Below are 24,474 nucleotides of genomic sequence, written 5' to 3'. Positions count from 1 at the left end.
TAGTGACTTCCCCAGTTTCAGGCTTTGGGGTGGAATCAATTTAGGATCTGATTTGGAAAAGTTAGGATATAGGGAAGAGTTGTTCTGATCTGACCTTCAAGGATTTACTCACTCCATTACCAATTACTGATTGCAAACTTCATGCTAAGAAAAGTACAGGGCTGGGCGCCTGGGTGGCTCAGTCGGTTGAGCGACTGCCTTCAGCTCAGGTCATGATCCTGGAGTCTCGGGATCGAGTCCCGCATCGGGCTCCCTGCTCGGCGGGGAGTCTGCTTCTCCCTCTGACCCTCTTCCCTCTCGTGCTCTCTCTCTCTCATTCTCTCTCTCTCAAATAAATAAATAAAATCTTAAAAAAAAAAAAAAAGAAAAGTACAGGGCTCTGGAGATACAAGTCTACTAAAACACAATGTTTTTCAAGCTGTGGGTCCTGACTTGTTAGTGGGATGAGAAACCACAACCAGATCTGAAAAAAATAAACACGAGAACAGGAAATACTACAGTGCACTGTTACGTCGCAGGGTAAGTACTAGGTCAAAAATTTTTGTTATAAATGTGTGTGTATGCTCGGTCATGATTTAAAGCATAGCATTATGGATTGTGGTCAAAAGTGTTTGCAAGCGCCGGCACCAGAAGGTGAACTTCAAGAGAGCAAGGGCTTTGTTTTGTTTTAGAACAGTACATGGCATCTGTGTTTCACAAATAAGCTGAATGAGTGAATGTCTAACACTATGCTGCCTTCAAGATTAGAGTCAGAAATACAGGAAAAGGTAAATATTATAGGCTTTTCAATACTAGTATTAGTCTGAACCAAATTAAAAAATGTCTTGTTCAGTTCCATCTCTGTACTTGCACACAGGAGGCATATTTTAAAATGAAGGATGTAAGGAAAACCTTAATTGCTGCCCTCAAGGATGGCATCTTTGCCCTTGAGGACAATTAGGTTAGGGGCGAGACGAAACAGAAAATATACACAAGGCACCATACAGCTCACCTGTAACAGGTACCAAAGGCAGGGCAGGGCCACAAGCACTCCCTGGGTAGCGCGAGTGTGCAGGTTTTAGTGCTATAGCTGCCGTGGAGGACACAGCAGAGCACGCCCTGCCTTTTGGTAAGAAAGACAGCGACACAAGTAAATAACTGGCACCTGTCGGTGGCACAGACAAGGCAGCGAAGTTTCCGCCCATGGTCTACCTCAGAAAAGGACAGATGACAGCCGGACTGGCAAAATAAATCTGGACGGAGCTGAGGCTTAAGTCGGGCTTCGTAGAAGGGAAACTGAGCGATAGGTCAAGGTTTCGGGAGCATGTTTCAGTTAGAGAAGTAATTAGAAATCCATGCCCCTTGTGGAAAGGCTGTCAAGGTGAGGTGACCTTGAGTTGAGGCGCGTAGGTGTAAAAAGGTTCCGGGGAATGGTTTAATGGTTCTGCCTCCGAGCGCCCAAGAGAGAAAAAAAAAGCCCTGTTTTGAGACAATACCTGTATTTGGTTTTCTTCCCGTCGTGGGGCGCGGGTGGGGGTTGGAACACAGGACCCAAGGGGCGGTGCCAACGCTCGCGAGTAGGCGGGACCACGCGAGCCCTTCCTCTAGCTACTGGAGACCCGGCGGAGGGGCGGGGTTTCCGGTGGTAGCGGCGCTCGGGCGTCGGGTGACGCTAGGCGGACGAATCGTCACGTGACACGGAAGTGACTACGAACAGGAAGAGGACGAAAAAAATAACCGTCCGCGACGCCGAGCCGAACCGGACCAGCAGCCACCATGAACAGCAAAGGCAAGGACAGGGGGCGGCTGGGGTCGTCGGGGGGACTCGTGCTAGCCTGGAGCGAGTGGGCCCGGAGCTCAGGGTCACCAAGCGCTAGGCTTGGGGCGAGCTGCGCCTCGGTCCTGGACCAGCTGCAGTCCCGGGGGCTGCTCCAGACGCCTTCGTCATCCTCGAACTACGGCTACTCGCTCCTTCTCGGCCCTTTCCTCCTTAAACTCTGTGGCGCAGTTTGGAGCTGCGGGCTCGGGTGGAGGGGTTGGGGGGGGGGAAAAGGCTTGTCATGATGGGCATCTGCAGGAGCAAATGGGGAGCTAGAGCAGGGATTTGGGTAGGCCAATGGAGCGCCGGCGGAGGCGGGGCGCTGCGCTCCGGAACCAGAGGTTGGCGCCCGGGCTTAACTAGTGAGGTGCCGGCGCTGGTGGGCGGGCCAGGGGGCCAGAAGGGTCTCTCCCCTTCCCTTCGATGGCGGCCCGAAGTTCTCCCGGTTCCTGTGATTGTACTAGTGTCTGGCAGAACACGATCCTCAGCTGTTTCTTAGGACATTTTCCTTTATCTTCTCTCGAGTCTGAAGGTTCACTTCCACCACTCATCTATTTGGAAGTCGACCTTGAGTAGGAATCTATGGGGCAAATCATCATAACCACTGTGACTCAACGAGGTCGTGGGCAGTTACACCAGGCTTGTGAAGACCACCCACAGCGGAGGCAGGATGTACCTCCCGTTGGTACAGTGGCAGGAACGGGTGCCCAGTCCTGCCCTGCCTGCATCGATGGAGAAACTTGAGTTCAGCTAGACTTTCCCTTACACCAGTGTGCTAATGGGAAGAGCGCCCTTTATATGGCCAGTTAGAATCCAACATCTTTGTATGTAAGTGGGATAAGGGTGCAAAGAAAATGCTTATTTTCTTGGCCTCAAAAATCAGGCCCTCCAGAGCAGTCTGTTTACAAATCTGCTTGCTGCCACTAGGTTAGCTACCTAATATGCTCTGCCCCATTTTGGTGGCTCTGTATGGTAGGCAACGTGCGTTTTTGTCTTGTCTTCCAGGTCAATATCCAACGCAGCCAACCTACCCTGTGCAGCCTCCTGGGAACCCAGTGTACCCTCAGACCTTGCATCTTCCTCAGGCTCCACCCTATACTGATGCTCCACCTGCCTACTCGGAGGTGCTTCCAGTTTACTAGACTTGAACTGAATACTCTGGGATCACATTTTCAGTCTTCATTTAAGCCTGACTCCACATATCTATTAACTCCATAAAGAGTAGAGAGTGCTCACATGAACAGTCTGAAACTGTATGCTTCAGCAATTTCTGCTGGGGTTGAGAAGGCATTATCTGATTTTTTTGTTTTTTGGCACAGGCTGAGGTTAGGAAGATGAGTTTGCGTTCCTTGAGCCTAACATTAGCTATAGCAGGAAGTGACCCAAGAGAATACTGAGTGGCAGCGGAAAGGCAGTTTGTGTAACTCACAGCGTAATCTGCACAAGGAGAATTAAGAATTGACTCATGAAAGAGACTCATGAAAGAGATCTAAAATTGGAGTGTCTTAAAGTAACCCGTTCCCTTCTCTTCTACCTCTTCTAGCTCTATCGTCCGAGCTTTGTGCACCCAGGGGCTGCCACAGTCCCCACCATGTCAGCTGCATTTCCTGGCGCCTCACTGTATCTTCCCATGGCCCAATCTGTGGCTGTTGGACCTTTAGGTTCCACAATCCCTATGGCTTATTATCCAGTTGGTCCCATCTATCCACCTGGTTCAGCAGTGCTGGTGGAAGGAGGGTATGATGCAGGTGCCAGATTTGGAGCTGGGGCTACCGCTGGCAACATTCCTGTGAGTATGACCTTACCAGAAAAACTCAGCTCTTGTGTGTTTTAAATTTCTGAAGAGATTCCATATTCATCCTTTCACCGTCCCTGGATAATAGCTCTGGTATTAGTGTAACCACTGATTTCCAGTGGTCAGGCAGAAAGCAGATGAGGGGGGCAGGAGAACTATGGAAAGTTAGTAGCATGTGGCACATACCCTGCGGTCTGAGTTAACCAGATTCCTTTGTTTTCCTATCTTAGGAGTCCTGCCTGCTGCCTTTTCAGTTCCAGTTTGGTACTGGTCTAGTAATATTCCTTATTTATTCCATAAACATTTACTTCAAGTTTGCCATCAGCATGGCATTCCATTGGGAAACAAGATGATTAAAAATGGAGAAAGCATAGTCCCTCTTAAGTAACATTTGGAAAGATGCTAGAGGTTGTAGTCCGGTTTCCTGCTTAGTTCGCCCATGCATAAGAATTAGAGCCCAAATGGTCCTTGCTAGGTCCTACCACTCAAAACCATATGCCTGAAATGAGGTGAGAACGCCTTTGAATGAGTGGTAGGCTCTTTCCTGTTTGTATCTTTGGGTTCACAGAGAATACAGACGTGCTTTACAACCCAAGCTGGTGGTAGGACTAGCTTTAAGATGCGATTGGTCAGCACATTGCCATCTTCCTAACGGATCCTGTTTCACCTGTGTCCCACTTCCCTTGTCTCAGCTGCCCTATGCCCAGTCAACCTTGTCTTTTCCTTTCAGCCTCCACCCCCTGGATGCCCTCCCAACGCTGCTCAGCTTGCAGTCATGCAGGGAGCCAATGTCCTCGTAACTCAGCGGAAGGGAAACTTCTTCATGGGTGGCTCAGATGGTGGCTACACCATCTGGTGAAGAACCAAGGCCACCTCTGTGCCGGGAAAGACATCACATACCTTCAGCACTTCTCACAATGTAACTGCTTTAGTCATATTAACCTGAAGTTGCAGTTTAGACACATGTTGTTGGGGTGTCTTTCTGGTGCCCAAACTTTCAGGCACTTTTCAAACTTAATAAGGAACCATGTAATGGTAGCGGTACCTCCTTAAAGCATTTTGAGGTAGGGGAGGCATCCATTCATAAAATGAATGTGGGTAAAGCAGCCCTAAGGATCTTCCTTTAATTCCTCTGGAGTAATACTGTACCATACTGGTCTTTGCTCTTAGTTAATAAAACATCAAATTAGGTTTGGAGGGAACTTTGATCTTCCTAAGAATTAAAGTTGCCAAATTATTCTGATTGGTCTTTAATCTCCTTTAAGTCTTTGATTTCTATTACTTGTTATAAATGAAACGCATTAGTTGTCTGCCTTTCCCTCCTTTCCATTCTTTGCCCCATGTCCCATCCTCACCTCTAGTCTCTTCCAGTTCCTTCCCGCCAATCTCCATTGAATCAATGGTGCAGGACAGAAAGCCAGTCAGACTAACTTCCTTCTCTCCTTGCACTTGTCCCCACTTGCCATCTTTTAACTAGTCTTTCACAAGGATCCTCTGAAACCCCCTCTGTGCCCCAAGCACAGGCCCCGTTACTTCTGCTTTTGCATCTCCTCAGGCAAAAGTGGAGGGTGCCTCTTGGACCCTCCTCATAGGTTGTTTCTTCATCCATGAACCAAACCCCAATTTGCTTCGGTGCCAGAAAAACAGAGCTCTATTTGAACAAAGGGTGTCAATGCAAACTGTACTGTAAACAGGTTTGTTTAAAATGTGGGGGCAAGGAGGAAGATGCATTTCAAAAGCCGGATGACGTCAGAGCCCAATTAGGGGAGGTTTTCCCATCCAAAAATTGGTTACCGTTCATTGTCAGAATACCTGATGGAGGCCCTCACGGCTCCTGAGAATTCCTCAGCTGGGTTAATGGGGTCATGTTATGAATCCCTCACTACAAAATGACTTGAGTCCAGTGAAATCTCATTAGGGTTAAGAATATTTCAGGGATCCTTAATATTTTGATTTTTGTTTTCTGCAATTGGATTTTATTTTATTTTGTAATTTCAGTTCATCTAAATTTTGTGTTCGGTCCATGTGATGTTTGACTGTACCATTGACTGTTATGGAAGTTCAGCGTTGTATGTCTCTCTCTACACTGTGGTGCACTTAACTTGTGGATTTTTTATACTAAAAATGTAGAATAAAGACTATTTTGAAGATTTGAATAAAGTGATGAAGTTGCATTACACCTCACTTCAAGGATTCTTTACTCAACTTGTTTTTAGATTTCTTTTCCATGTATCTTTCATGTCCCACCCAGAATTCAGATAGGTGCTACTGTCATTCTGGGTTTTTGTTTTGTTTTGTTTTTTAAATGAAGCCTTTGAAATAAATTCAGGAGTACGTGGCCAAGATTTGACCATTTTCATGAGTCCCATTCTAGGTGCTTTACTTTTCTTCATTTTACTTCCTAAGCTCTTTCAGATTCTTAAGAGCCTGTTATGCCAGAGGTATTCAGAACATAAACTTAGAAATAAGGGAACGACTGACTGTCCTAACTTGCTCTAGAATTTGACTTGAGAAAAATGTTTTAGTATGACAGTCTGTGTAAGTTCAAGGTGACCTTCAGTTTCTCCAAAGTTCTGTGTGGAGAAAATACTGAAAACTGGGATTGTCAAAATTGATTCTTCAACTCTTGGGTCTTGGGAGGAATTGAACTTGGACAATGGAGGCAATAACAATTAAGACCTCAAAGGAGATTTAACTTAATTCCAAAGTAAACGGTATTTGGGGAGCTATGATTTCTATCAAAACACTGGGTCTTTTAAACACATATCATTTGGGGACTAAGTTAGATCCAAGAAGCTTCTGTGGGCTTGATTCAAAGGACACTGGTCGGAAGAGTGGTGGGGAGATTGTTTCTGGTTCCCTCTGTGTATACACAGAATGGGTCTGGGAAGGGTGTCTGGGTGGCTCGGTTGGTTGAGCATCTGCCTTCAGCTCAGGTCATGATCCCAGGGTCCTGGGATGGAGTCCTGAGTTGGGTTCCCTGCTCAGTGGGGAACTTGCTTCTCTCTCCCTCTACCGCTCCCCCCCTCACTCATGCTTTCTCTCGAGCATGCTCTCTCTCAAATAAGTACACCTTAAAAAAAAAAAAAGAATGGGTCTGGGAAATTCTGGCCCTTGCCAGGATGGAAGGTAAAACCATTTCATCTCCCAGGGTATGTTTCTAATGACACCCCTGGGACAAGCTTCCCACGACCATCTTTGTTTCAAACTCCTGAGATTGTTGTGGGAACTTTTTTTTTTTAAGATTTTGTTTATTTATTTGACAGAGACATAGTGAGAGCAGAAACACAAGCAGGGGGAGTGGGAGAGGGAGAAGCAGGCCTCCCGCAGAGCAGGGAGCCCAATCCGGGACTCGATCCCAGGATCCCGGGATCATGACCTGAGCCAAAAGGCAGACGCTTAGGATTGAGCCACCCAGGCGCCCAATGGGAACTTCTTCTGAAACTTCCCTAGGGTTCTTTATGTTTGGGAGAGAACATATGCAAACGAGTTAAATAAGCAAAAGAAAATGTCAAAAAAGTTTCAGTATGGATAAGTCAGAATATAAAGGTAGTTACTTCTTGCACACGAGAATCAGATTTCTCTGTCAATGAACATTTTTAATTGTGATAAAAATAGCATCAGTATAAGGTTGTTGGGGAATATGGAAAGGAAGGGCTCAGATTAGGAGATATAGCACATTCATCAGGGGGTGGGGTCTCCATAGTCTCCTGCCCCTCCCCTCTTGGCCTTTTACCATGGTATCCAGCACCTGGGAAGAACTTCTACAGACACTATCTCTGTTCCAGCTGTCACTAGCAGACCAGGTAGGGGACAGAGGAGCAGCCAGCGACCCTAACTCTCCTTCCCCTTGACCTTGAAAAAAGTGAAGATGACCGGGCTCATGTGGCCTGGTGTTGCTCCACCTTGTTGGGCAGCCACCGAAACCAGCTAGACTACAAAGGCCTCGCTAAAGACGTCATCAACAGCTTTCTCTGTGTCCCTGGCATCAGTGATGTTGGCATTTGGGCCTGTGTCCTAGAAGGAGCTCAGGTTTGCCCATATCAATCAATGCTTCTCACTGGTTTCAGATAAAACTTTCACCTAATAAATAGTGTGTTAGCACTGGAGCCTGGAGAAGCTCCTTGGGGCCCGGGAATCATTAGATGAAATATTCCTCCTTGTCCCTGCCCTTGGCCGAGTCACTTTCCATTTGGAGGATGGCGCTGGGCTCGCCTTCTGCAGGTTCGTAGGTGACGTAGCTGCCTTTGTCCTTGTACAGGTAAAAGAAGATCAAGACCACGACTGAGAGCAGGGTGAGGAAGACCACGGTGATAACAACTTGGAAAGGAGAGGGAAAATGCAGAGATGGTTCAGGATTGAGGATGTCTCAGTAATTCATGGGGTCCCCCGAATTCAACGATTCCCTCACTTTTTATAAAGATCCTTCTGTTCTAGTTAACCAGCGTCCACTTCCAAAATCCATATTCCCCCTCAAGTCCCACTTCCACGGTGCATGATAATCTGAAGTATCCTGGGGCTTAAGCTAAACACACATGGCTTTTGATTTCTAACAAAACCACCCCCTCTCAACCAGTTCCTGATGGTTCTGATAGAAACAGGAAGGAGGGAAACAGGAAATAGCTTATCCCAACAGGAAGGCATTTTTAAATCCACAGCCTCCTGCAGGGATTTCTCTGATCCCTCCCACCCTCGTCCTCACGCGTCTGACGAAACCACACATGTTCCCATCCCCACCCGCACACTGGAGTGTACTGCCCGTACACACCTATATCTATTTGTGGCCGCTTCCCACATTTACTGGCAGTGTCTCGGGCGTGAAGCCTCTAAGTCTTTTATAGCCTTGTGTGTGTGCATAGAAGATAACCTACGTGCCAAAACGAGCCCATTAATGGATTTGGTCTCCAATTTGTGGTGCTTTCCTGCATAGGGAAAATCCTCGATCACTACACTGGGTTGCCAGTCTATGGAGCAAGAGAGCCCCTGAATTCAAAATGGATTTGGCTCAGGGCCTTTGTTACCTGCAATGAGTGCTGTGCTGGCCTCGGCTTCTGGGGACAGGGCTTCAGTAGCCTGAAGAATTGGGGTGGTCACCAGTTCTTCTAGAAAATTTAGAAAAGTGAAAAAGGAAATGGGGTGAATTCTTTTGTCATACAGTGGTTAAGAGTATGGGCTTTGGAGGGGCACCTGGGTGGCTCAGATGGTTAAGCGTCTGCCTTCGGCTCAGGTCATGGTCCTAGGGTCCTGTGATCGAGCCCTGCATCGGGCTCCCTGCTTGGCGGGGAACCTGCTTCTCCCTCTCCCTCAATTGTTCCCCCTGCTTGTGCTCTCTCACTCTCTCTGTCAAATAAATAAACAAAATCTTTAAAAAAAAAAAAAGAGTATGGGCTTTGGAGCCTAACTGATGAGGTTCTGAGCTCTGTCCTTTACTGGCTGTGTTACCTTCAGAAAATTACCTAACCCCTCTGTGCATTAGCGTCTTCATCTGCTTTTTAGGGTTGTTGTGACAGGTAGGAGGTAACTCAATAAGGATAAGCTATTATTAGGAATGCATACTCTTACACAGATGAGATCAAATGATGAGTGTATATACATGTATATATATTTACATTATATTGGCAGAGGTATTTCTTTAATGTTCTTACAAACTCGTTTTTTGTTTTTTTTTTTTAAAGATTTTATTTATTTATTTGACAGAGAGAGACACAGCGAGAGCAGGAACACAAGCAGGGGAGTGGGAGAGGGAGAAGCAGGCCTCCGGCTGAGCCGGGAGCCCGATGTGGGACTTGTTCCCAGGACCCACGTCGGGCTCCTGGCTCAGCGGGGAGCCTGCTTCTCCCTCTGCCTCTCTCCCTGCTCATGCTCTCTTTCTCTCTCTATCTCTGTGTCTCAAGTGAATAAATAAAATCTTTAAAAAAAAAAGTATTTACATGGGCCGTCAGGGAGCCCTTTACTTCTGTCCCTAGTTAGCATTTTAGTGTAGGGATTTGAAAAGGCACCGAGTTAAGGTTACTGCAGGACAGAGGTATCCTGGGGAAAAGGGGCTGGCTGACCCTGACATCGCCCACAGGAGACATTATTCAATATTCATTCAATGAATAATAGCAGCACTCATTAACCGCCTACCCTTCGTCAGGTATTGGGGGCCAGGCACACTGGGGATATAATGGTAAGCAAATGGCCTGCCTTCATGGAGCTGACCCTCTACCATGCCACGGTTCACGGTTAATGACCGCAATACACGAGACAAAGGAGATCTCGGGCACACGGGAGAGCCCGGGACAGAGGGCCTTGATCTAGTCTTCCAGCAGGGCACAGCCTTCCCAGGAAGTGAGATGTGAGCTGGCCACTGAAGCAGGGGGTAGGAGTTTACAAGGTAAAAGGGACAAGGGCCCGCGCAGCTTGAGCACAGTACAGGAGCGTGACTCCCCTCCGATGCCTGCCGCCTTCAGGTTTCCATCCAGGGCCAGTGATATGTAGTCACCAGCGGGGGGACTGGGAGCCTGGGAGCAGTGCTGAAAGGGGCCAATGGTGTTGAGGGGTCTTTTCACACAGGCCAAGAAGGGGCCTGATGAACCTGGTCCTGCAACAGAGAAAGCAGGGGTGGGCTGCCTAGAGCAACCCCCCACTCCCAAGGCCAGGCCACAGGGTTACGTCTCCTGATTCCCTCCTGCGCGCTCCTGCTCTCCTGCTGCCGCTGGGGGCGACATTAACCAACCCTGCAGGGCAACGATGAGGCCTGAATGAGAGCGCAGGAAGCAATCACGTAGTGACGCTGTTTCTGTGCTTAGTGCTTAAAAGGGAAAGCTAGTCTCGGTTCGAACCTTGCCCCAACATACTACTAGGTGACCTTAAGGACGTTACTAAACCTCTTGGAGCTTTAGTTTCTTGAACTGCAAAACAGAGGTGTGGTGGGCAGCTGGTGAGGTGGCTCGGGATGGTCCCCGCTGCCTGGTGTTTATTTACACCCTGTGTAAGCCCCTCTCCCTGTGTGTGGGCTGGACCCAGGGACTTGCTTCTCACAAAGAGAGTACAGCAAAAGTGATGGGCTGTCACTTCTGAGATTACGCTGTGACTTCCATCAAAGAGAAGCCTTGAACTTTACCCTCCTGATTCCTGCCTCAGACTGCTGCCCCTCACCACGCACACTTTCCTCCCCCAAACCTCCCAGGGCTGCACTTCATCTTCCCACCATTGATCTAGAATGCTGTACAGATGCTCTTAGTCTTGCCTTCCTTAAACATTAGAAAACGTAAGCTATACAAAGCACTGAGAAGAATAGTTTATGTACGGGAGCTTAAGTATAAAGATTAAGAAGAGTCAATTCAATCAATCAACAGCAATTTACTTTGCCCCTACCATGTGCCGGAGGTACAGTCATAGATGCTGAGAAAGGGGCGGTGATGAAGTCAACCAGGGACTGGACCATGGAGCTCAATCTTAGTGAGGGTTCAGAGGGCAGATACATATGACTCCCAGAGGATGGAAGATGACTGCTATTTGGGAAATTCTGCAAATGATCCCAATTATAGCAGCTGCCATTTACTAAGTCCCTGCTTCGTGCTGGGTGCTTTATAGACATACTCCTTAATCCTTACATCAATCACTTCAAAGTAGGTGTTTTTATTTGCTAATGTGGACCCCGAGGCCCCGGGAGAGTTAAATGGCATGGCTCATGTCACACATGATGGAACAGTGCATGGAGCCAAGATCTGAATCCAGGACTACACGCTCCAAAGCCCAAGCAAGGTATTTATACTAATCCTTCCTACTATGTCCTTTTCTTTTTTCCCAAAGATTACCACGGGGCAGCAAAACAAGCTTTCCAGAAAGCTCAAGGGTTTAAAAAACAGGGGTAAAGGCGGGAGAAACACCAGCCGACCACAATCCGCTACACGCTGTCGTGCCACAGAGTGCGTCCTTAATGCGCACTGGCTCAGGGGCAACCGGTGAGCGGGCCGTGACGTCTGTGTAACGGGGAAGCCATTTTGCCTCACAGGCAACCTCCTTCTTAACTTTAACGCTTGAGGTGCTGAGAGGCAAGCTCGCTACAACTGAAGAGCACATTTTGGCAATGTAGAAAGACCTGCAGGAACATACAGTTCGGGGTCCCTGGGTGGCTCAGTGGGTTAAGCGTCTGCCTTCAGCCCAGGTCATGATCCCAGGCTCCTGGGATCGAGTCCTGCGTGGGGCTCCCTGCTTGGCCAGGAGCCTGCTTCTCCCCCTCTGGCCCCACCCCCGCTCCCGCTCCCGTTCTCTCTCGCTATCTCTCTCTCTCAAATAAATACATAAAATAGTAAAGAAAAAAAAAAGATTAAAAAAAAAAGAGACATACACTCCAATAGAAGTGCCTTCCTTGGATGCAGTTATTGGTTGGAAGCCATCTGGTGAAGCAGTTAAGTACAAAATGAAGGAGGTACAAAGAAATTTACCTCTACACGAAGACAACCGAGTAATGAAGAAGGCGGACCCTACATCAGATTTTTGCTTCTGATGAAAATGGTCTCTGTTGGAAGCAAAGGCTCTCTGGCATCTACTTCTAAAAGGAGGAAGCACACACCTCAGGAACAAAGGCTCACCCATTTTGTAGCACGTGTCAGAATCTCCTTTGTTTTTAAGGCTGAATAATATAACAAAGGAAGTTCTGACATAGGCTACAGAATGGATGCCACTTAGATGAGGTACCGAGAATAGCCAGATTCATAGGGACAGGAAGTAGAATAGTGGTTGTCAGGAACTGGGGGGAGAGGGGATGGGTAGCTGTTACTACTTTTTTTTTTTTTTAAGATTTTATTTTTAAGTAATCTCTCCACCCAATGTGGGGCTTGAACTTAAAATCCGGAGATCAAGAGCTGCATGTTTTACCGAATGAGCCAGCCAGAGGCCCTGGGATAGGAGTTGTTGTTTAATGGGTAGAGAGTTCAGTTTGGGTGTGAATATACTTAATGGTATACTTAAATATTGTAAGTTTTATGTTATGTATAATTTTACTGTAATTAAAAAACTTTTCATACAGTTTACATTCTGAGAAGATGGACAATAAATAAAATAAGAAAAAGATATACTGTATTACATACTGATTAGTGCTATGTAGGAAAAAAGAGCAGGATGGGCGCCTGGGTGGCTCAGTCAGTTAAGCACCTGCCTTCGGCTCAGGTCATGATCCCAGGGTCCTGGGATGGAGCCCCGCATCGGGCTCCTGCTCAGTGGGGAGTCTGCTTCTCCCTCTGACCCTCACCTCCTTGTGCTCTCTCTCAAATAAATAAATAAAATCTTAAAAAAAAAAAAGAGCAGGAAGTGGGGTAGGGGGCTGGCATTGTAGATAGCGGTAGTCAGGGAGTCTCCCTGATGAGGTGACTTGAGTAAAGACCTCTAGAAGGTAAGAAAGGCAGCCCGGCCGAGATCTGGGCAGAGGAAACAGCAAGTACGAGATAGGGCTATCCACAGTATTGAAAAGCACTGGGGCGGGGGGGGGGGGGGGGGAGGGCGTCTGGGTGGCTCAGTCATTGAGCATCTGCCTTTGGCTCAGGTCATGATCCCAGGGTCCTGAGATCGAGCCCCGCATCGAGCTCCCTGCTCCGCGGGAAGCCTGCTTCTCCCTCTCCCACTCCCCCTGCTTGTGTTCCCTCTCTCGCTGTCTCTCTCTGTCAAATAAATAAAATCTTAAAAAAAAAAAAGAAAGAAAAGCACTGGGGCTGTTGCATGCTTGGCATGCTTAAGGCACAGCACAGAGGTCACTGAACAGAGCAAGGGAGAAGCAAGAGGAGATGAAATCGAGGGGCCTGTATACTATGGGTGCTGCAGGCCATGGAAGGGATTTGGCTTTTTCAGTGACTGAAATGAGAACCTCATAGAGGTTTTGGGGCAGAGACTGGATCTATATTCCAAAGCAGTGCTTCTCAACCTCTGTTGTGCATAGGAATCCCCTAGGGATCTTGTTAAAATGATTCAGGGGGCCTGGGGTAGGGCCTGAAATTCCAAAGACCATGCTTTTGAAACACTGAGCCCACCACGTTGTGAGGAAGCCCAGTGTAGCCCAGTGAAACAGTGGTAGGATTCTGGATACATTCGACACCAAGACTGATGGGGTATGGGGTGGAGTCAAGGATGACACCAAGGTTTTGGGCTTGAGTGACTGGAGGGAAGGAAGGCATGGTGTCACCTGAGCTGGGAAGCCTGCAGGAGGAACAGATTTGGAAGGGAAGATCCGAGTTCAATTTTGGACATGACTGCTTATTAGATACCCAAGGGCGGCTGTTAAGACTGGAATTTTGGGAAGAGGTCTGGACTGGAGATTTAAAATGTCAGCATATTTCAGCCCCCGAAAAATAGGTGAGCTCACCAAGGGAATAAGTACCGATAAAGAGGCCCAAGGGCTGAGCTCAGAAAGGAAAGAACAAAGAAGACTGAGATGTAGCAGCCAAAGAGATCAAGTACAAGGACTACTGGGTTTCGCTATGCAGGGCTCATGAATGACCCAGACAAGAGACGCTCTGGTGACGTGCTGTGTGTAAGGCCCTGGCTGACACTGGATTCAAGAAAAAAAAGAGGGAGAAGAGGAACTGGAGGCAGAATATAGATAAACTCTTTTTTCTGTAAATGTGAGCAGAGAAATGGGAGTTCCTCCTGACGCTGGAGGAGGAAGGGAGCTCAAATTTTTTGTTTGTTTTTTCATGGATGGGAGAAACGACAGCATGTTTATGTACAAATAGGAAGGATAGGCGTAAGTCGGAAGAGAGGGAACTGCTGGGGATGCATGAGGGAGGTCAGTGGCTGCAACCGCGTCCTTGGAGGGATGGGGTCCAGTGCCCAGAAAGAGGGGCTGGCTGCAGACAGAGCAGAGTGCATGCTACTGACATGCACGTGGGCACAGAGGCAGGTGGTGGAGAGATGGGGGCGGTGGGGGCCTTGGGCAGTTCTTTCTGAGGACATTAATTTGCTCAAGAAAACAGAATGCAAGGTCATCTATTGAGAGTGAGGATGGGAGAGCCGAAGGTGCCGTAGGAGTAAATAGTGTCTTATCACAGGACCCGGATAAGGCTGTTTATAATAGGGGTGCCTGGGTGGCTCAGTCAGTTAAGCGTCTGACTCTTGGTTTCGCCTGAGATCATGATCTCAGGGTCCTGGAATGGAGCCTCGCATCAGGCTCCCTGCTCAGCAGGGAGTCTGCTTCTCTCCCTCTCCCTCTGCTGCTCCCCCTGCTTATGCTTACTTTCTTTCTCTCTCTCCACAATAAATAAATAAATATGTTTTAAAAGACTTTATAATATCCTGCGGAGTAATACAGCCTGGCTATCAGGACTAAGTGGAGTAGAAATTGACCATCAAGGAATGAAGTGGTCCAAGTCTAACCACAAGTTCTTCCACTGGGATTTGACCTTAGTTCTTTTTGAACTGATACTGTTATGTCAAACCATGCCAGGACCAAATCTGAGGTCTTCCTGTAATTCAAAATAAAAATACTACATCGCAAGACAGGCATAAGAAAGTTCAGTATCATTTGTCCCTGATGGTAATAACTCTGGCTTTTTTGCTTGACTTTTCTAATACACTGCATATTAAATTCTTTGCAAGATCTTAAATTCTTTGCAAGATCTTTTGTTTTGGTGGCCCGCTTGTGCCTTCTGCATAAGCTGCGTGTGGAAGTGCTTCGTGCCCTTTGCGTAAACGCAGACTCCTGCAGGCCCAGGAGAGGTGTGGCAAATTTGTGCAAGTCTCCAAACAAGAGGGGCAGCTAATAAGTTGATAAACAGAGAGATTTCAAGTGACTGGAGAAATGGGCCAAACTGAACAAGATGAGAATTTGAGATTCCTCAGTCTTGTTCAACTACTGACGAAGAAAGAATGGAGATGCTATGGCTTGGCAGCAGCACATATAAAAAAAGACTTACAGTGAGATCACCCAAAAGCCACGGGTATTGGAAGGATAATACCCTCAAATGGCAACAAGAGTGACAGCTAGGTTGCAGAATTTTGGATGGCTTTTCTTTTTTTCTATATGCTTTCCTTTATCTCCCAAATTTCTTACGATGATAAATGCAGTTGACTCTTGGACAACATGGGTTTGAACTGCATGGACCCACATACAAAGTGGATTTCCCCCCATAAGTACAGCACAGTACTGTAAATGCATTTTTCTCTGATGATCTTAACATTTTCTTTTCTCTAGCTTCCTTTATTGCAAGAATACAGTATGTAGTATGTATACCATATAAAATATGTGTTAACTGACGGCTACTGGTAAGGCTTTCGGTCAACAGTAGGCTATTAGTAGTTAAGTTTTGTGAGAGTCAAAAGTTATACATGGATTTTTGACTGTGTGGGGGGACTAGCGCCCCCAGTCCCCATGTTTTCAAGGGTCAACTGTTCTTTTATAATCTTTTTTTTTTAAAGATTTTATTTATTTATTTGACAGAGATAGACACAGCGAGAGTAGGGACACAAGCAGGGGGAGTGGGAGAGGGAGAAGCAGGCTTCCCACTGAGCAGGGAGCCTGATGTGGGGTTCGATCCCAGGACGCTGGGATCACAACCTGAGCCGAAGGCAGACACTTAACGACTGAGCCACCTAGGCGCCCTGTTCTTCTATAATCTTAAAAAATCTAAAACTTGCTGTTTTTCTAGGCACCATTAATATAATGGGGCTCTTTAATGGAGACAACAGTGCGGCCCTACTTTGTGCCACTCTTAGACTGCTGAATCTGGGTATGACAGTTTTGTGTGGTGAGCAGCCAACAAAGTGAATGGCTTGGAAACTGTATCAGATAAGGAAAGCTGGTAAGAGAAAGCCCAGCAAGGAAACTTAGGGAGAGCCTAGAACTTGAATGCTACCTTCAAATATGTCAAGGGATGACCTGTGCAAGAGGACCACTGGCAGAAACTAATGGGACAGAGAGGTCTCTCCCAGAGAAGGAAGAGCAAAACTGGCCAGATGCTTCATGGGGTACTGGAGAGAGAATTCTAGCACAGAATGGGTGGTTTGACTAGCTGACCCTGAGGACTTTTCTCAGCCTTAATTTTGGAATTTTTATAAATTGAAAGTGTTCTATCAGAATTCTCTTTAAAATCAAATTTTTGAACAGGTGAAATCTCAGCAAAGGCTGTAGTTTAGTTATCAGTATTATACCAATGTTAATTTCTTGGTTTTCACAACATGCCATGGTCATATAAGATACTGACATTAGGGAAAACTGGCTGGAGGGTATATGGGAACTTTCTATATTATTTTTTGCAACTTTTCTGTAAATCTAAAATTACTCCAAAATAAAATGTTTACTTAAAAAAAAAAAAATCAAGGGCGCCTGGGTGACTCAGTCATTGGGTGTGTCTGCCTTCAGCTCAGGTCATGATCCCAGAGTCCTGGAATCGAGTCCCACATCGGTCTCCCTGCTCCGTGGGAAGCCTGCTTCTCCCTCTCCCACTCCCCCTGCTTGTGTTCCCTCTCTCGCTGTCTCTCTGTCAAATAAATAAATAAAATATTTTTAAAAAATCAAATTTTTGAACTCCACTCTGCGTAAAAGAGCTGTTTCAGACTAAGTGAAACAGCTAGGTGCTAAGGAGCTAGGGTCTTCAGGTTTCAAGTGCCAGAACTGTAATCTATGGGGGCGCCTGGCTGGCTCATTTGGTAGAGCATGTATGTGACTCTTAATCTAAGGGTCTAAAAGTCGTGAGTTCAAGCCCCATGCTGGGCGTGGAGCCTACTTAAAATTAAAAAGAAAAAAAAGAAAACAGAGCTGTAATCTGTATTTGTTATTTACAGTTTATGAAACATACATTATTTTATCTCTACTTCACAGTCATGATGTGAGCAGGGTTGGTATTATCATTATGTACAAGCTCAGCAAATTGCATCAACCAGCCCAGGGTCACTGAGCTGCTGGCTGAGCTGGGCTTCAAATCTATCTCCTCATTCCAAGGTATTTTTCCACCACGCACTATCAACTCTCCAGGTTCTGGAAACATCTCTGCTCTGCCTCAGCTAACCATTTTAGTTGACGTGTCCACTGGGTTTGGTTCCCTGAATTTTACTGCAGAATGGAAAGGGTGTTCACTATAGTACTGTTTGCAAGAGTGACACATATCTGAATGTCCATCAGCAGAGGAATGATTAAGTAAATTACAGGCCATTCAGTCTGGAAACACTATACAGTTGTCAAAAGGAATGACGTGGATCTGTAATTACTGGCAAGGGATATATGGTGAGATGAAAAAAGCAAATTGCTAGGGCAGTAATGTGTAGAAGATTACGTGTTTGAAAAAAAGTAAATTAAAATGGAACTATAAACACACACATACACATATATATGTCTGCATATACATAAAAGGTCTGGAAGGCTATTCCTTGAGGGGCATGTAATAGCTTTTTAACGAAAAAATAAACAACAAAGTAAACTTAAGTTCAGGAAGCCTGGCGTAAAAGGGGGTGAATGGCTCACAGCTCTCCCCCCCATTATCTCCTGCTCCGACACCATTTCTCTCCTGTCTTCCTGTCCAAACAAAGGAATGGTAATTTTACTCCCTTCCTTCCCTCTCCTCAGGCTTGGAAGGACTGTAACACCATTTTTCTCTCAGGTAGGGGGCTTGGGGTAGAGGAACACAACAAGATTTGAGGCTCCACTCAAATCCTAACCATTTGCAAATGAACCTCAAGATCTACTTTGCTTATGTACCCTTTTTTTGGTTGTTGTTAACCCAGATACCTGTTGGCTTCTTTGTGGCCATTGTTTTCAGGCTAAATCTCTTATCACTGAGGCATCACATCCTTTGCCACCTGAGTCTGCCAACCTACTTCATTTGCTCTAGACCTGCCCAACAAAGGGCGGTTCCCTCAATTCTCCTTTCCATGGGAACCCGCCCTGGAATTCTACTTCCTTTCTCTTTCCTTCTCTTTCCTGGGCTTGGGCCAGTGGGGTGCAGTGAGACTCTGAGAGCGGTGTACCGTGACAGAGAGGACACAGGCTTTGGAGTAAATCAGTACTGGGCACAAAATCCTGCCTCGGCCTTTATTAGCCACATGACCTTGGGAGAATTTAACCTCTGAAAATTTCTTAATTACCCCGAACCTCAGTTTTTGCTTCTGTAAAATGAGAATAAAACCTGCTCACGAGGCTGGGATAAGGAATAAGCAAGATGAGAAACAACAACAACAAAACAAGCCAATTAAAAAATGGGTAAGGACTTGAATAGAGATCTCTAAAGGAGATATTAAAAAAAAAAAAGATATGCAGATGGCACATGAAAAGATGCTCAATATCACTAATCATTAGGGAAATGTAAATCAAAACCACAAAGAGATAGCACTTCACACCCACTAGGAATGCTACTATAAAAAAAAAAGAAAGAAAGAAAAGAACAAGTGTTGGTGAGGTGTGGAGAAATCAGAACCCTGCGCACTGCTGGTGGGATACAACATGGTGCAGCCGCTGTGGAAAACAGTGTGGCAGTTCCTCAAAAAATTAAGCAGAATTACCACGTGATCCAGCAATTCCACTTCTGGGTATATACCTGAAAGAACTGAAAGCAGGTACTCGAGAAGAAATTTGTATACCCATATCCCTAGCAGCCTTGTTCACGATAGCCAAAGGGTGGAAGTAATCTCTTGATGGATGAATGGATAAACAAAATGATATAGTACATGTATATATAATGACGCATGTATGATATTATCCAGCCTTAAAAAGAAGGACATTCTGACACATGCTACAACATGGACGGACTTGAGATGCTAAGTGAAAAAGCCAGATACAAAATGACAAGTACTGGGGGCACCTGGGTGGCTCAGTCATTAAGCGTCTGCCTTCGGCTCAGGTCATGGTCCCAGGGTCCTGGGATCGAGCCCCGCATCGGGCTCCCTGCTCTGCGGGAAGCCTGCTTCTCCCTCTCCCACTCCCCCTGCTTGTGTTCCTGCTCTCGCTGTGTCTCTCTGTCAAATAAATAAAATCTTTTAAAAAAAATGACAAATATTGTATGATTCCACTTATATGAGGTACCTAGTCAAATTTACACAGATAGAAAGTAAAATGCTGGTCATTAGGAGCCGGAGGGAGGGGGAATGGGGAGCTACTGTTTAATCGATACAGTTTCAGTTTGGGAAGATGATACAGTTCTGGAGATGGACGGTAATGACGACTGAACAACAGCGTGAATGTTAATCAATACTTCATGCCGCCAAACTACCAAAACATGGTTAAAATAATAACATATTATGTATATTTTACCACAAATTAAAAAAAAAAAAGGGAAAATTTGCCCAAGTCCTAACTTCTCACTTAGCTGCCAAAGCATCACCTCTTTTCCCTACGGGTAGGTTTATTCTAGAGGTCCTCTGCCTTTTCCTCCAGAACACCTTCTGGGAAAGATGCAATCTGTGGTCTCAACGCATGGCACTAACTTGATCTGGAACAGCCACTGCACCCTTCTTGGTCTGTACAAACCACATCCATTCTTCAAGGTTAAGTGCTCCCTCCCGTTCCATTCCCCACTCATGAAGCCTTTGCTGACCAATCTAGACTTCGATCCACTTCTCCCTCTTGTCTCTCCCTGGATAATGGACATTCCGAATTATGTGCTTCATGGTCACAGAGGACAGTGTCTTCAACTTCCCTGGGGTTGTCACTCGTTTTCACATCAGTATAGTAGATAATGTGTGTCCTAATGAATGACGAATGAGGCCGTGTACCTGAAAACAGAGGTACATAGACCAACCAAGGTTTGGTTCCTCCCTTACCCTACCGTACACAACGAAAACCATCAGTGACTATCTGATGGTTTGTCTGGCTCAGCTTGGTTACTAAACAAAAGGCGGGAATTCTTTCTCAGTGTGATGAGGTGGATCCCTGCCTGAGCATAGATAGCTCCAGGAACCAATGGATTTTGATGCTGGAGTGTATCATCAGAGGAGTGGAATTAAAAAGCAGGCAGAATTCCTTTCCAGGAAAAGGTGGGTCTCTAACAAGCACCCGTTAATAATAATAACCAATGTTACTGAGTGCTTACTAGATATGAGGCACCGTGCTAGGTGTTTTATATGGGTTATCTCATTAATCTTCATGAATAAGCTCATAAGATAGGTACCATTTCCCCCTTTTACAAATGAGAAAACTGGAGCTTAGAGAATGGATCACTCACTGAAGGTCACAAAGCTTTAAGTGGTAGCACTGGGAACTGGCCCAGGTCCATGTGATTTCAGATTCAAACTGCACCAAAGCAAGCATTTTGGTTGCCCTCCGCAGCTTCCCAGGACCTTTTCCGGTGTGAGGCCGGCACAGGGAAGTAGGAGGGTCACTGCATCTGGGCTGAGGCTCAGGGAATTCCAGGCCTGGGCTGGAGGTGGGGGAATATTAACAAGTCTCTACCATTCGTATCGGGAAAGGCCTTCACCTACCTCCTGGAGAAGGCGTGGTTAGCAGGCTAGTCATTGCAGCAAGAGGATTGGGCACCAGGGAGAGGCAGATCTGTATGAAGAGGGACAAAGACAGGCGTGAGGTGGGCCCCTACTGGGGCTGGAGACGCCGAAGTCCCAGGAAAGCCTTTGAAAGGGCCGGGTTTTCCCGGATTCCTTCCCCCATGGGGCTAGTCCTAAACCCTTCCCTTTTGGTTTCCCTGAGTATCTCTTCAGGCTGCAGGTGCCAAGAGCAGAGCCGAGACCTCTGGTACTTGGTGTGGGTTGCCTTTGACCGTACTACCCCGAGATCCTTTCACCTGGCCACCACATTTACCTAAGGGATTTCTCCCGGCCTGAGAAAGTTAGGCGAAGCTATGCAAATTAACAGCGGACCCAGTTTCACCAAGCTGCAGGCACAGGTACCCCGCTCTTCCCCGAGCCGCGAGTCTGCGCGCAACCGTCCACTAGGGGTCAGGAGAGGGCCGGGAGGGCAGGACGCGACAGCTCCGGTGCCCGCGTGGGGGCAGGGCAGGGCCGGGGCCTGGGGGCCGGGAGCCAGACATTTGAACGTGGAGGTGAGGGGCCTCAGTCCCCTTCAGGCCTGTCCCCGACCAGCCGCTGTCCCGCGCGGGCCCGCTTCCCCCCCAGCCCTCCCCTGCCTGCCGAACCCCACCGGCCGGCCGGTAGCGCCGACCCCACTTGGCCCGGCCCGGGACTCGGCGCCCCGCGCGGACGTCGAGGCTCGCGCGGCGACGACCCGGCGACCGGTCTCGGCCCCGCCTCCCGCCCCGGCCCTCCCGCGTTACCGGCACACGGCTGCCGGGGCGGCACACGGCTGCCGGGGCAGCCCGCGGCGCGCGCGGCCGTCCGTCCGAGCAGCCCGCTCCGAGCGGCCGCGACGGGAGAGGCTCCGGCCGCTCTGGGTTCGCGTCGCTCCGGCGGCCGAGGCGACTGCGGTGTACGTGCGGCCCCCGGGCTCGCCCGGCCTCGCCCTCCCCCGATGCCCTCCTCCGCGTGCTCAACCTACCAGTCGGACGGGCGGCCGGGGGAGGGCCCGGGCGCCACTCCGCGCGTCCTTTTGAACTCGCCGGGGGCGGGAACGGCGGAGGTTCGCGGAGAGCCGCCGAGGGACACAGAGCGGGAGGAAGCCGCGGACGGACGCGCGGAGCGAGCGGCGGAGGCCGGCCGGCAGTGGGGGTGGAGGGACCGGCCGACTGGGTGGGACAGGAAAAGAGGAGAGAAACCGCCCTCTGCAGGTTCCCTCTGCCTGCCCGGCCGCCTCTGCTCCCCCGGGAGGAAAGGCTGCTTTTCCTTGTCCGACTGTCACTTTACTCTCCACCCGGAGCCGCTTCCTCCTTCGGCCCGAGGCTCCAGACGGCGTGGGATCGGAACTGGGATAACTGGGATCTGTCCGCTTGCCCCCCATCGACGTAATTTGAATTTCCAGCAGATGTGGAAAGTTACATTTACTTGCGTTTGCCTATCATTTACGTAAATAAGCTCGGTGTCCAGAATCTTGGAGTGTAAGCTAACTCAGGCGCACCGCGGCCGGGAAGCTGGGAGCACTGGTGGGGAGGGGACCGGTGCCCCATCCGGATCCTCCTCGTCTGACGTTCTTCTGAGGCCGTTTAGTATAGAGGTTAAGAGCGTCGTGGACTTTGGATTCAAACAGTCCCAGCCCCGCCGCTTGTTAGCTGTGTCGCTCTGGGCGAATTACTTAACGTCTCTAAAATCTGTTCCCTCGTCCCTGAAGTGAAGCCATACCATAGCCACACGTTTAGCACATGGTGAGCACCTCAACTTAACTGTTCATCAGTGCCATACTTTAGCCATCTTGACTCACTTCTCTGTGGCAGGGAATGTTCCCAAATTAATGAACTCAGTGACCAAGGTTGTAATACTATAAACACAGGCTCTGGAATGCGCTCCGCTGTGTGATCTTAGACAAGCGACTTGGGTTTCATTTCTCTATCTAGGGCCATACCTGTCTCAGGAAGTTACTGGGGGGAGAGAATGAGTTAATACATCTAAAGCATTAGAACCTTACCTGGCACATAGTAAGTGCTCAGTAAATGCTAGCTATTTTTATCTTGGCTTCCTATTTACGGTTAGGACTCTCTTCCTATTTAGGGTTAGGACAGGTTATTCTGCCAGTGATACAGATTTCCTTGCTTGCTTATTCCTGTGAGGAGTTCTCTAGTTTTGGAAATCAGTATTTACATAGACTGATAGGTCTGGTGCATGTTCATTTGGGGAGTAAAGACTGACAGAAAAATCTCAGAATAGAGGCATAGTGTGAGGAAAAAAGCGAAAACATAAAATAAGCAAGGGTGGTTGCTTTCATTGCTAAAGATATTATTTGGTTGGTAAAAACCAGAGGAAAAAACAGAGTAAGTTGATGAAATGCATTTTATTTAAATATATTTTTAAAGGCACAGTAGTTATCAATGAGGAAGAAGAAAGCCCATATGTGGGAAAACTACCAATCCAACCAAGAAAAGCAGAGAAAGTAACACGTAGGCAAGATGTATGTAAGTTAAGAAAAATGTCAGCCTGGTTAGTTCTCAGATAAAAGAATATCCAACAGAAAAGGAAATTCAAATCCTAAGGGTTAAATTCTGAAGGTGGATAATTGCTTGCATTTACTGACAAGTTGATCATGAATTCCAGGAAAGGTTGAGATTTTTTTGTTATCTGGTTAATCTCCCCCATAGCATATTCCATTACGTACTAACAATTGTCCCCACCCACCGCAGACTTTTTTTTTTTTTTTTAAAGATTTTATTTATTTGACAGCAAGAGAGGGAACCCAAGCAGGGGGAGTGGGAGAGGGAGAGGCACGCTTCCTGCTGAGCAGGGAGCCCGATGTGGGGCTCGATCCCAGGACCCTGGGATCATGACCTGAGCCGAAGGCAGACGCTTAAGGACTGAGCCACCAGGCGCCCCCCATTGCAGACTCTTAGAGGCCATGCAGCCCAAATGACTCTACTGAAATGTCATGTTACTTTCACAATTTCATGGTTAATCACTCACAAGTAACTTTTTTCTCTTTAAAATGTAACCTTAAAAGATTGGCTGGTACATGATTTTATCCCTGTAGGCACATACCATTCATTTAAAAAGTGTAAATATGCAGAAAAATAAGATCCAATATGCATGTGCTCAGCACCTAATCTAGCGTAAAATAGCAATACTGTAAGCAGTGTGTGTATGCTGTTCTTTGGTGTATCTTGTACATCCTGCCTGTGTCATGTTTCCAGTGTTCTCTAGATACCTCACCTAGCCTGTCAATATTGTCCTTCAGATTGCTGGAAGGCAGGGATTGGGTGATGTTCTTGCAATTAATTTTATATAGAGCTGCATCCAGATAAATGATGAATGGGGCCTCACTGGTGGTGATGTAGCAGTGTTCTCCAAGGATTGAATGCTAAACTTCAGAAACTGGAGCAGCCTTCCTTTTGTCAACAGACCGCAGGGGCCTCAGGGCAGGGAATAAGAG

The 24,474-nt window shown here is 47.4% G+C and overlaps 3 protein-coding genes across 6 annotated transcripts in view; 1 reads left to right on the top strand and 2 right to left on the bottom strand.

The window, feature by feature from the left end:
- The window catches only part of POU6F1 (POU class 6 homeobox 1), a 65,524-nt gene extending 43,478 nt beyond the window's left edge, over positions 1-22,046 (bottom strand). Inside the window, exons 1-5 of one of the 3 annotated variants that reach the window (XM_027591831.2) lie at positions 22,003-22,046; positions 20,976-21,045; positions 20,093-20,270; positions 8,615-8,695; positions 1,476-1,686 (exon numbers count right to left, since the gene is read on the bottom strand). The gene's annotated coding sequence lies outside the window, so the exon portion shown is untranslated. Of the gene's footprint in view, positions 1-1,475; positions 1,687-8,614; positions 8,696-20,092; positions 20,271-20,975; positions 21,046-21,781; positions 21,796-22,002 lie in introns of those variants that run through there. The other 2 variants (XM_027591834.2, XM_027591833.2) reach the window with 2 other exon arrangements.
- DAZAP2 (DAZ associated protein 2) lies at positions 1,476-5,798 on the top strand. 2 transcript variants are annotated; one of them, XM_027591844.2, is made up of 4 exons: positions 1,476-1,768; positions 2,804-2,922; positions 3,342-3,587; positions 4,324-5,798. In XM_027591844.2, the coding sequence occupies exons 1-4, from the start codon at positions 1,756-1,758 to the stop codon at positions 4,450-4,452; spliced, it is 507 nt and encodes a 168-aa protein (XP_027447645.1). In that variant the 5' UTR covers positions 1,476-1,755; the 3' UTR covers positions 4,453-5,798. The 2 variants fall into 2 exon arrangements, with proteins under 2 accessions (XP_027447645.1, XP_027447646.1); XM_027591845.2 differs by having other exon boundaries at positions 1,609-1,768; positions 3,342-3,510; positions 4,324-5,777.
- Positions 6,993-22,808, bottom strand: LOC113921361 (small cell adhesion glycoprotein). Its single transcript, XM_027591842.2, has 4 exons — positions 22,003-22,808; positions 20,976-21,045; positions 8,615-8,695; positions 6,993-7,913 (listed from the first exon to the last, which is right to left on the bottom strand). Exons 1-4 carry the CDS (start codon positions 22,399-22,401, stop codon positions 7,735-7,737), a joined length of 729 nt encoding a protein of 242 aa, XP_027447643.1. The 5' UTR covers positions 22,402-22,808; the 3' UTR covers positions 6,993-7,734.
- Between the last annotated feature and the right edge of the window lie 1,666 nt (positions 22,809-24,474).

Source organism: Zalophus californianus, chromosome 9 (assembly GCF_009762305.2).
Source record: "Zalophus californianus isolate mZalCal1 chromosome 9, mZalCal1.pri.v2, whole genome shotgun sequence".
Lineage (NCBI taxonomy): Eukaryota > Metazoa > Chordata > Mammalia > Carnivora > Otariidae > Zalophus > Zalophus californianus.
The sequence above is the reverse complement of the archived record's forward strand: the minus strand, read 5'-3'. Positions and strand labels throughout refer to the sequence as shown.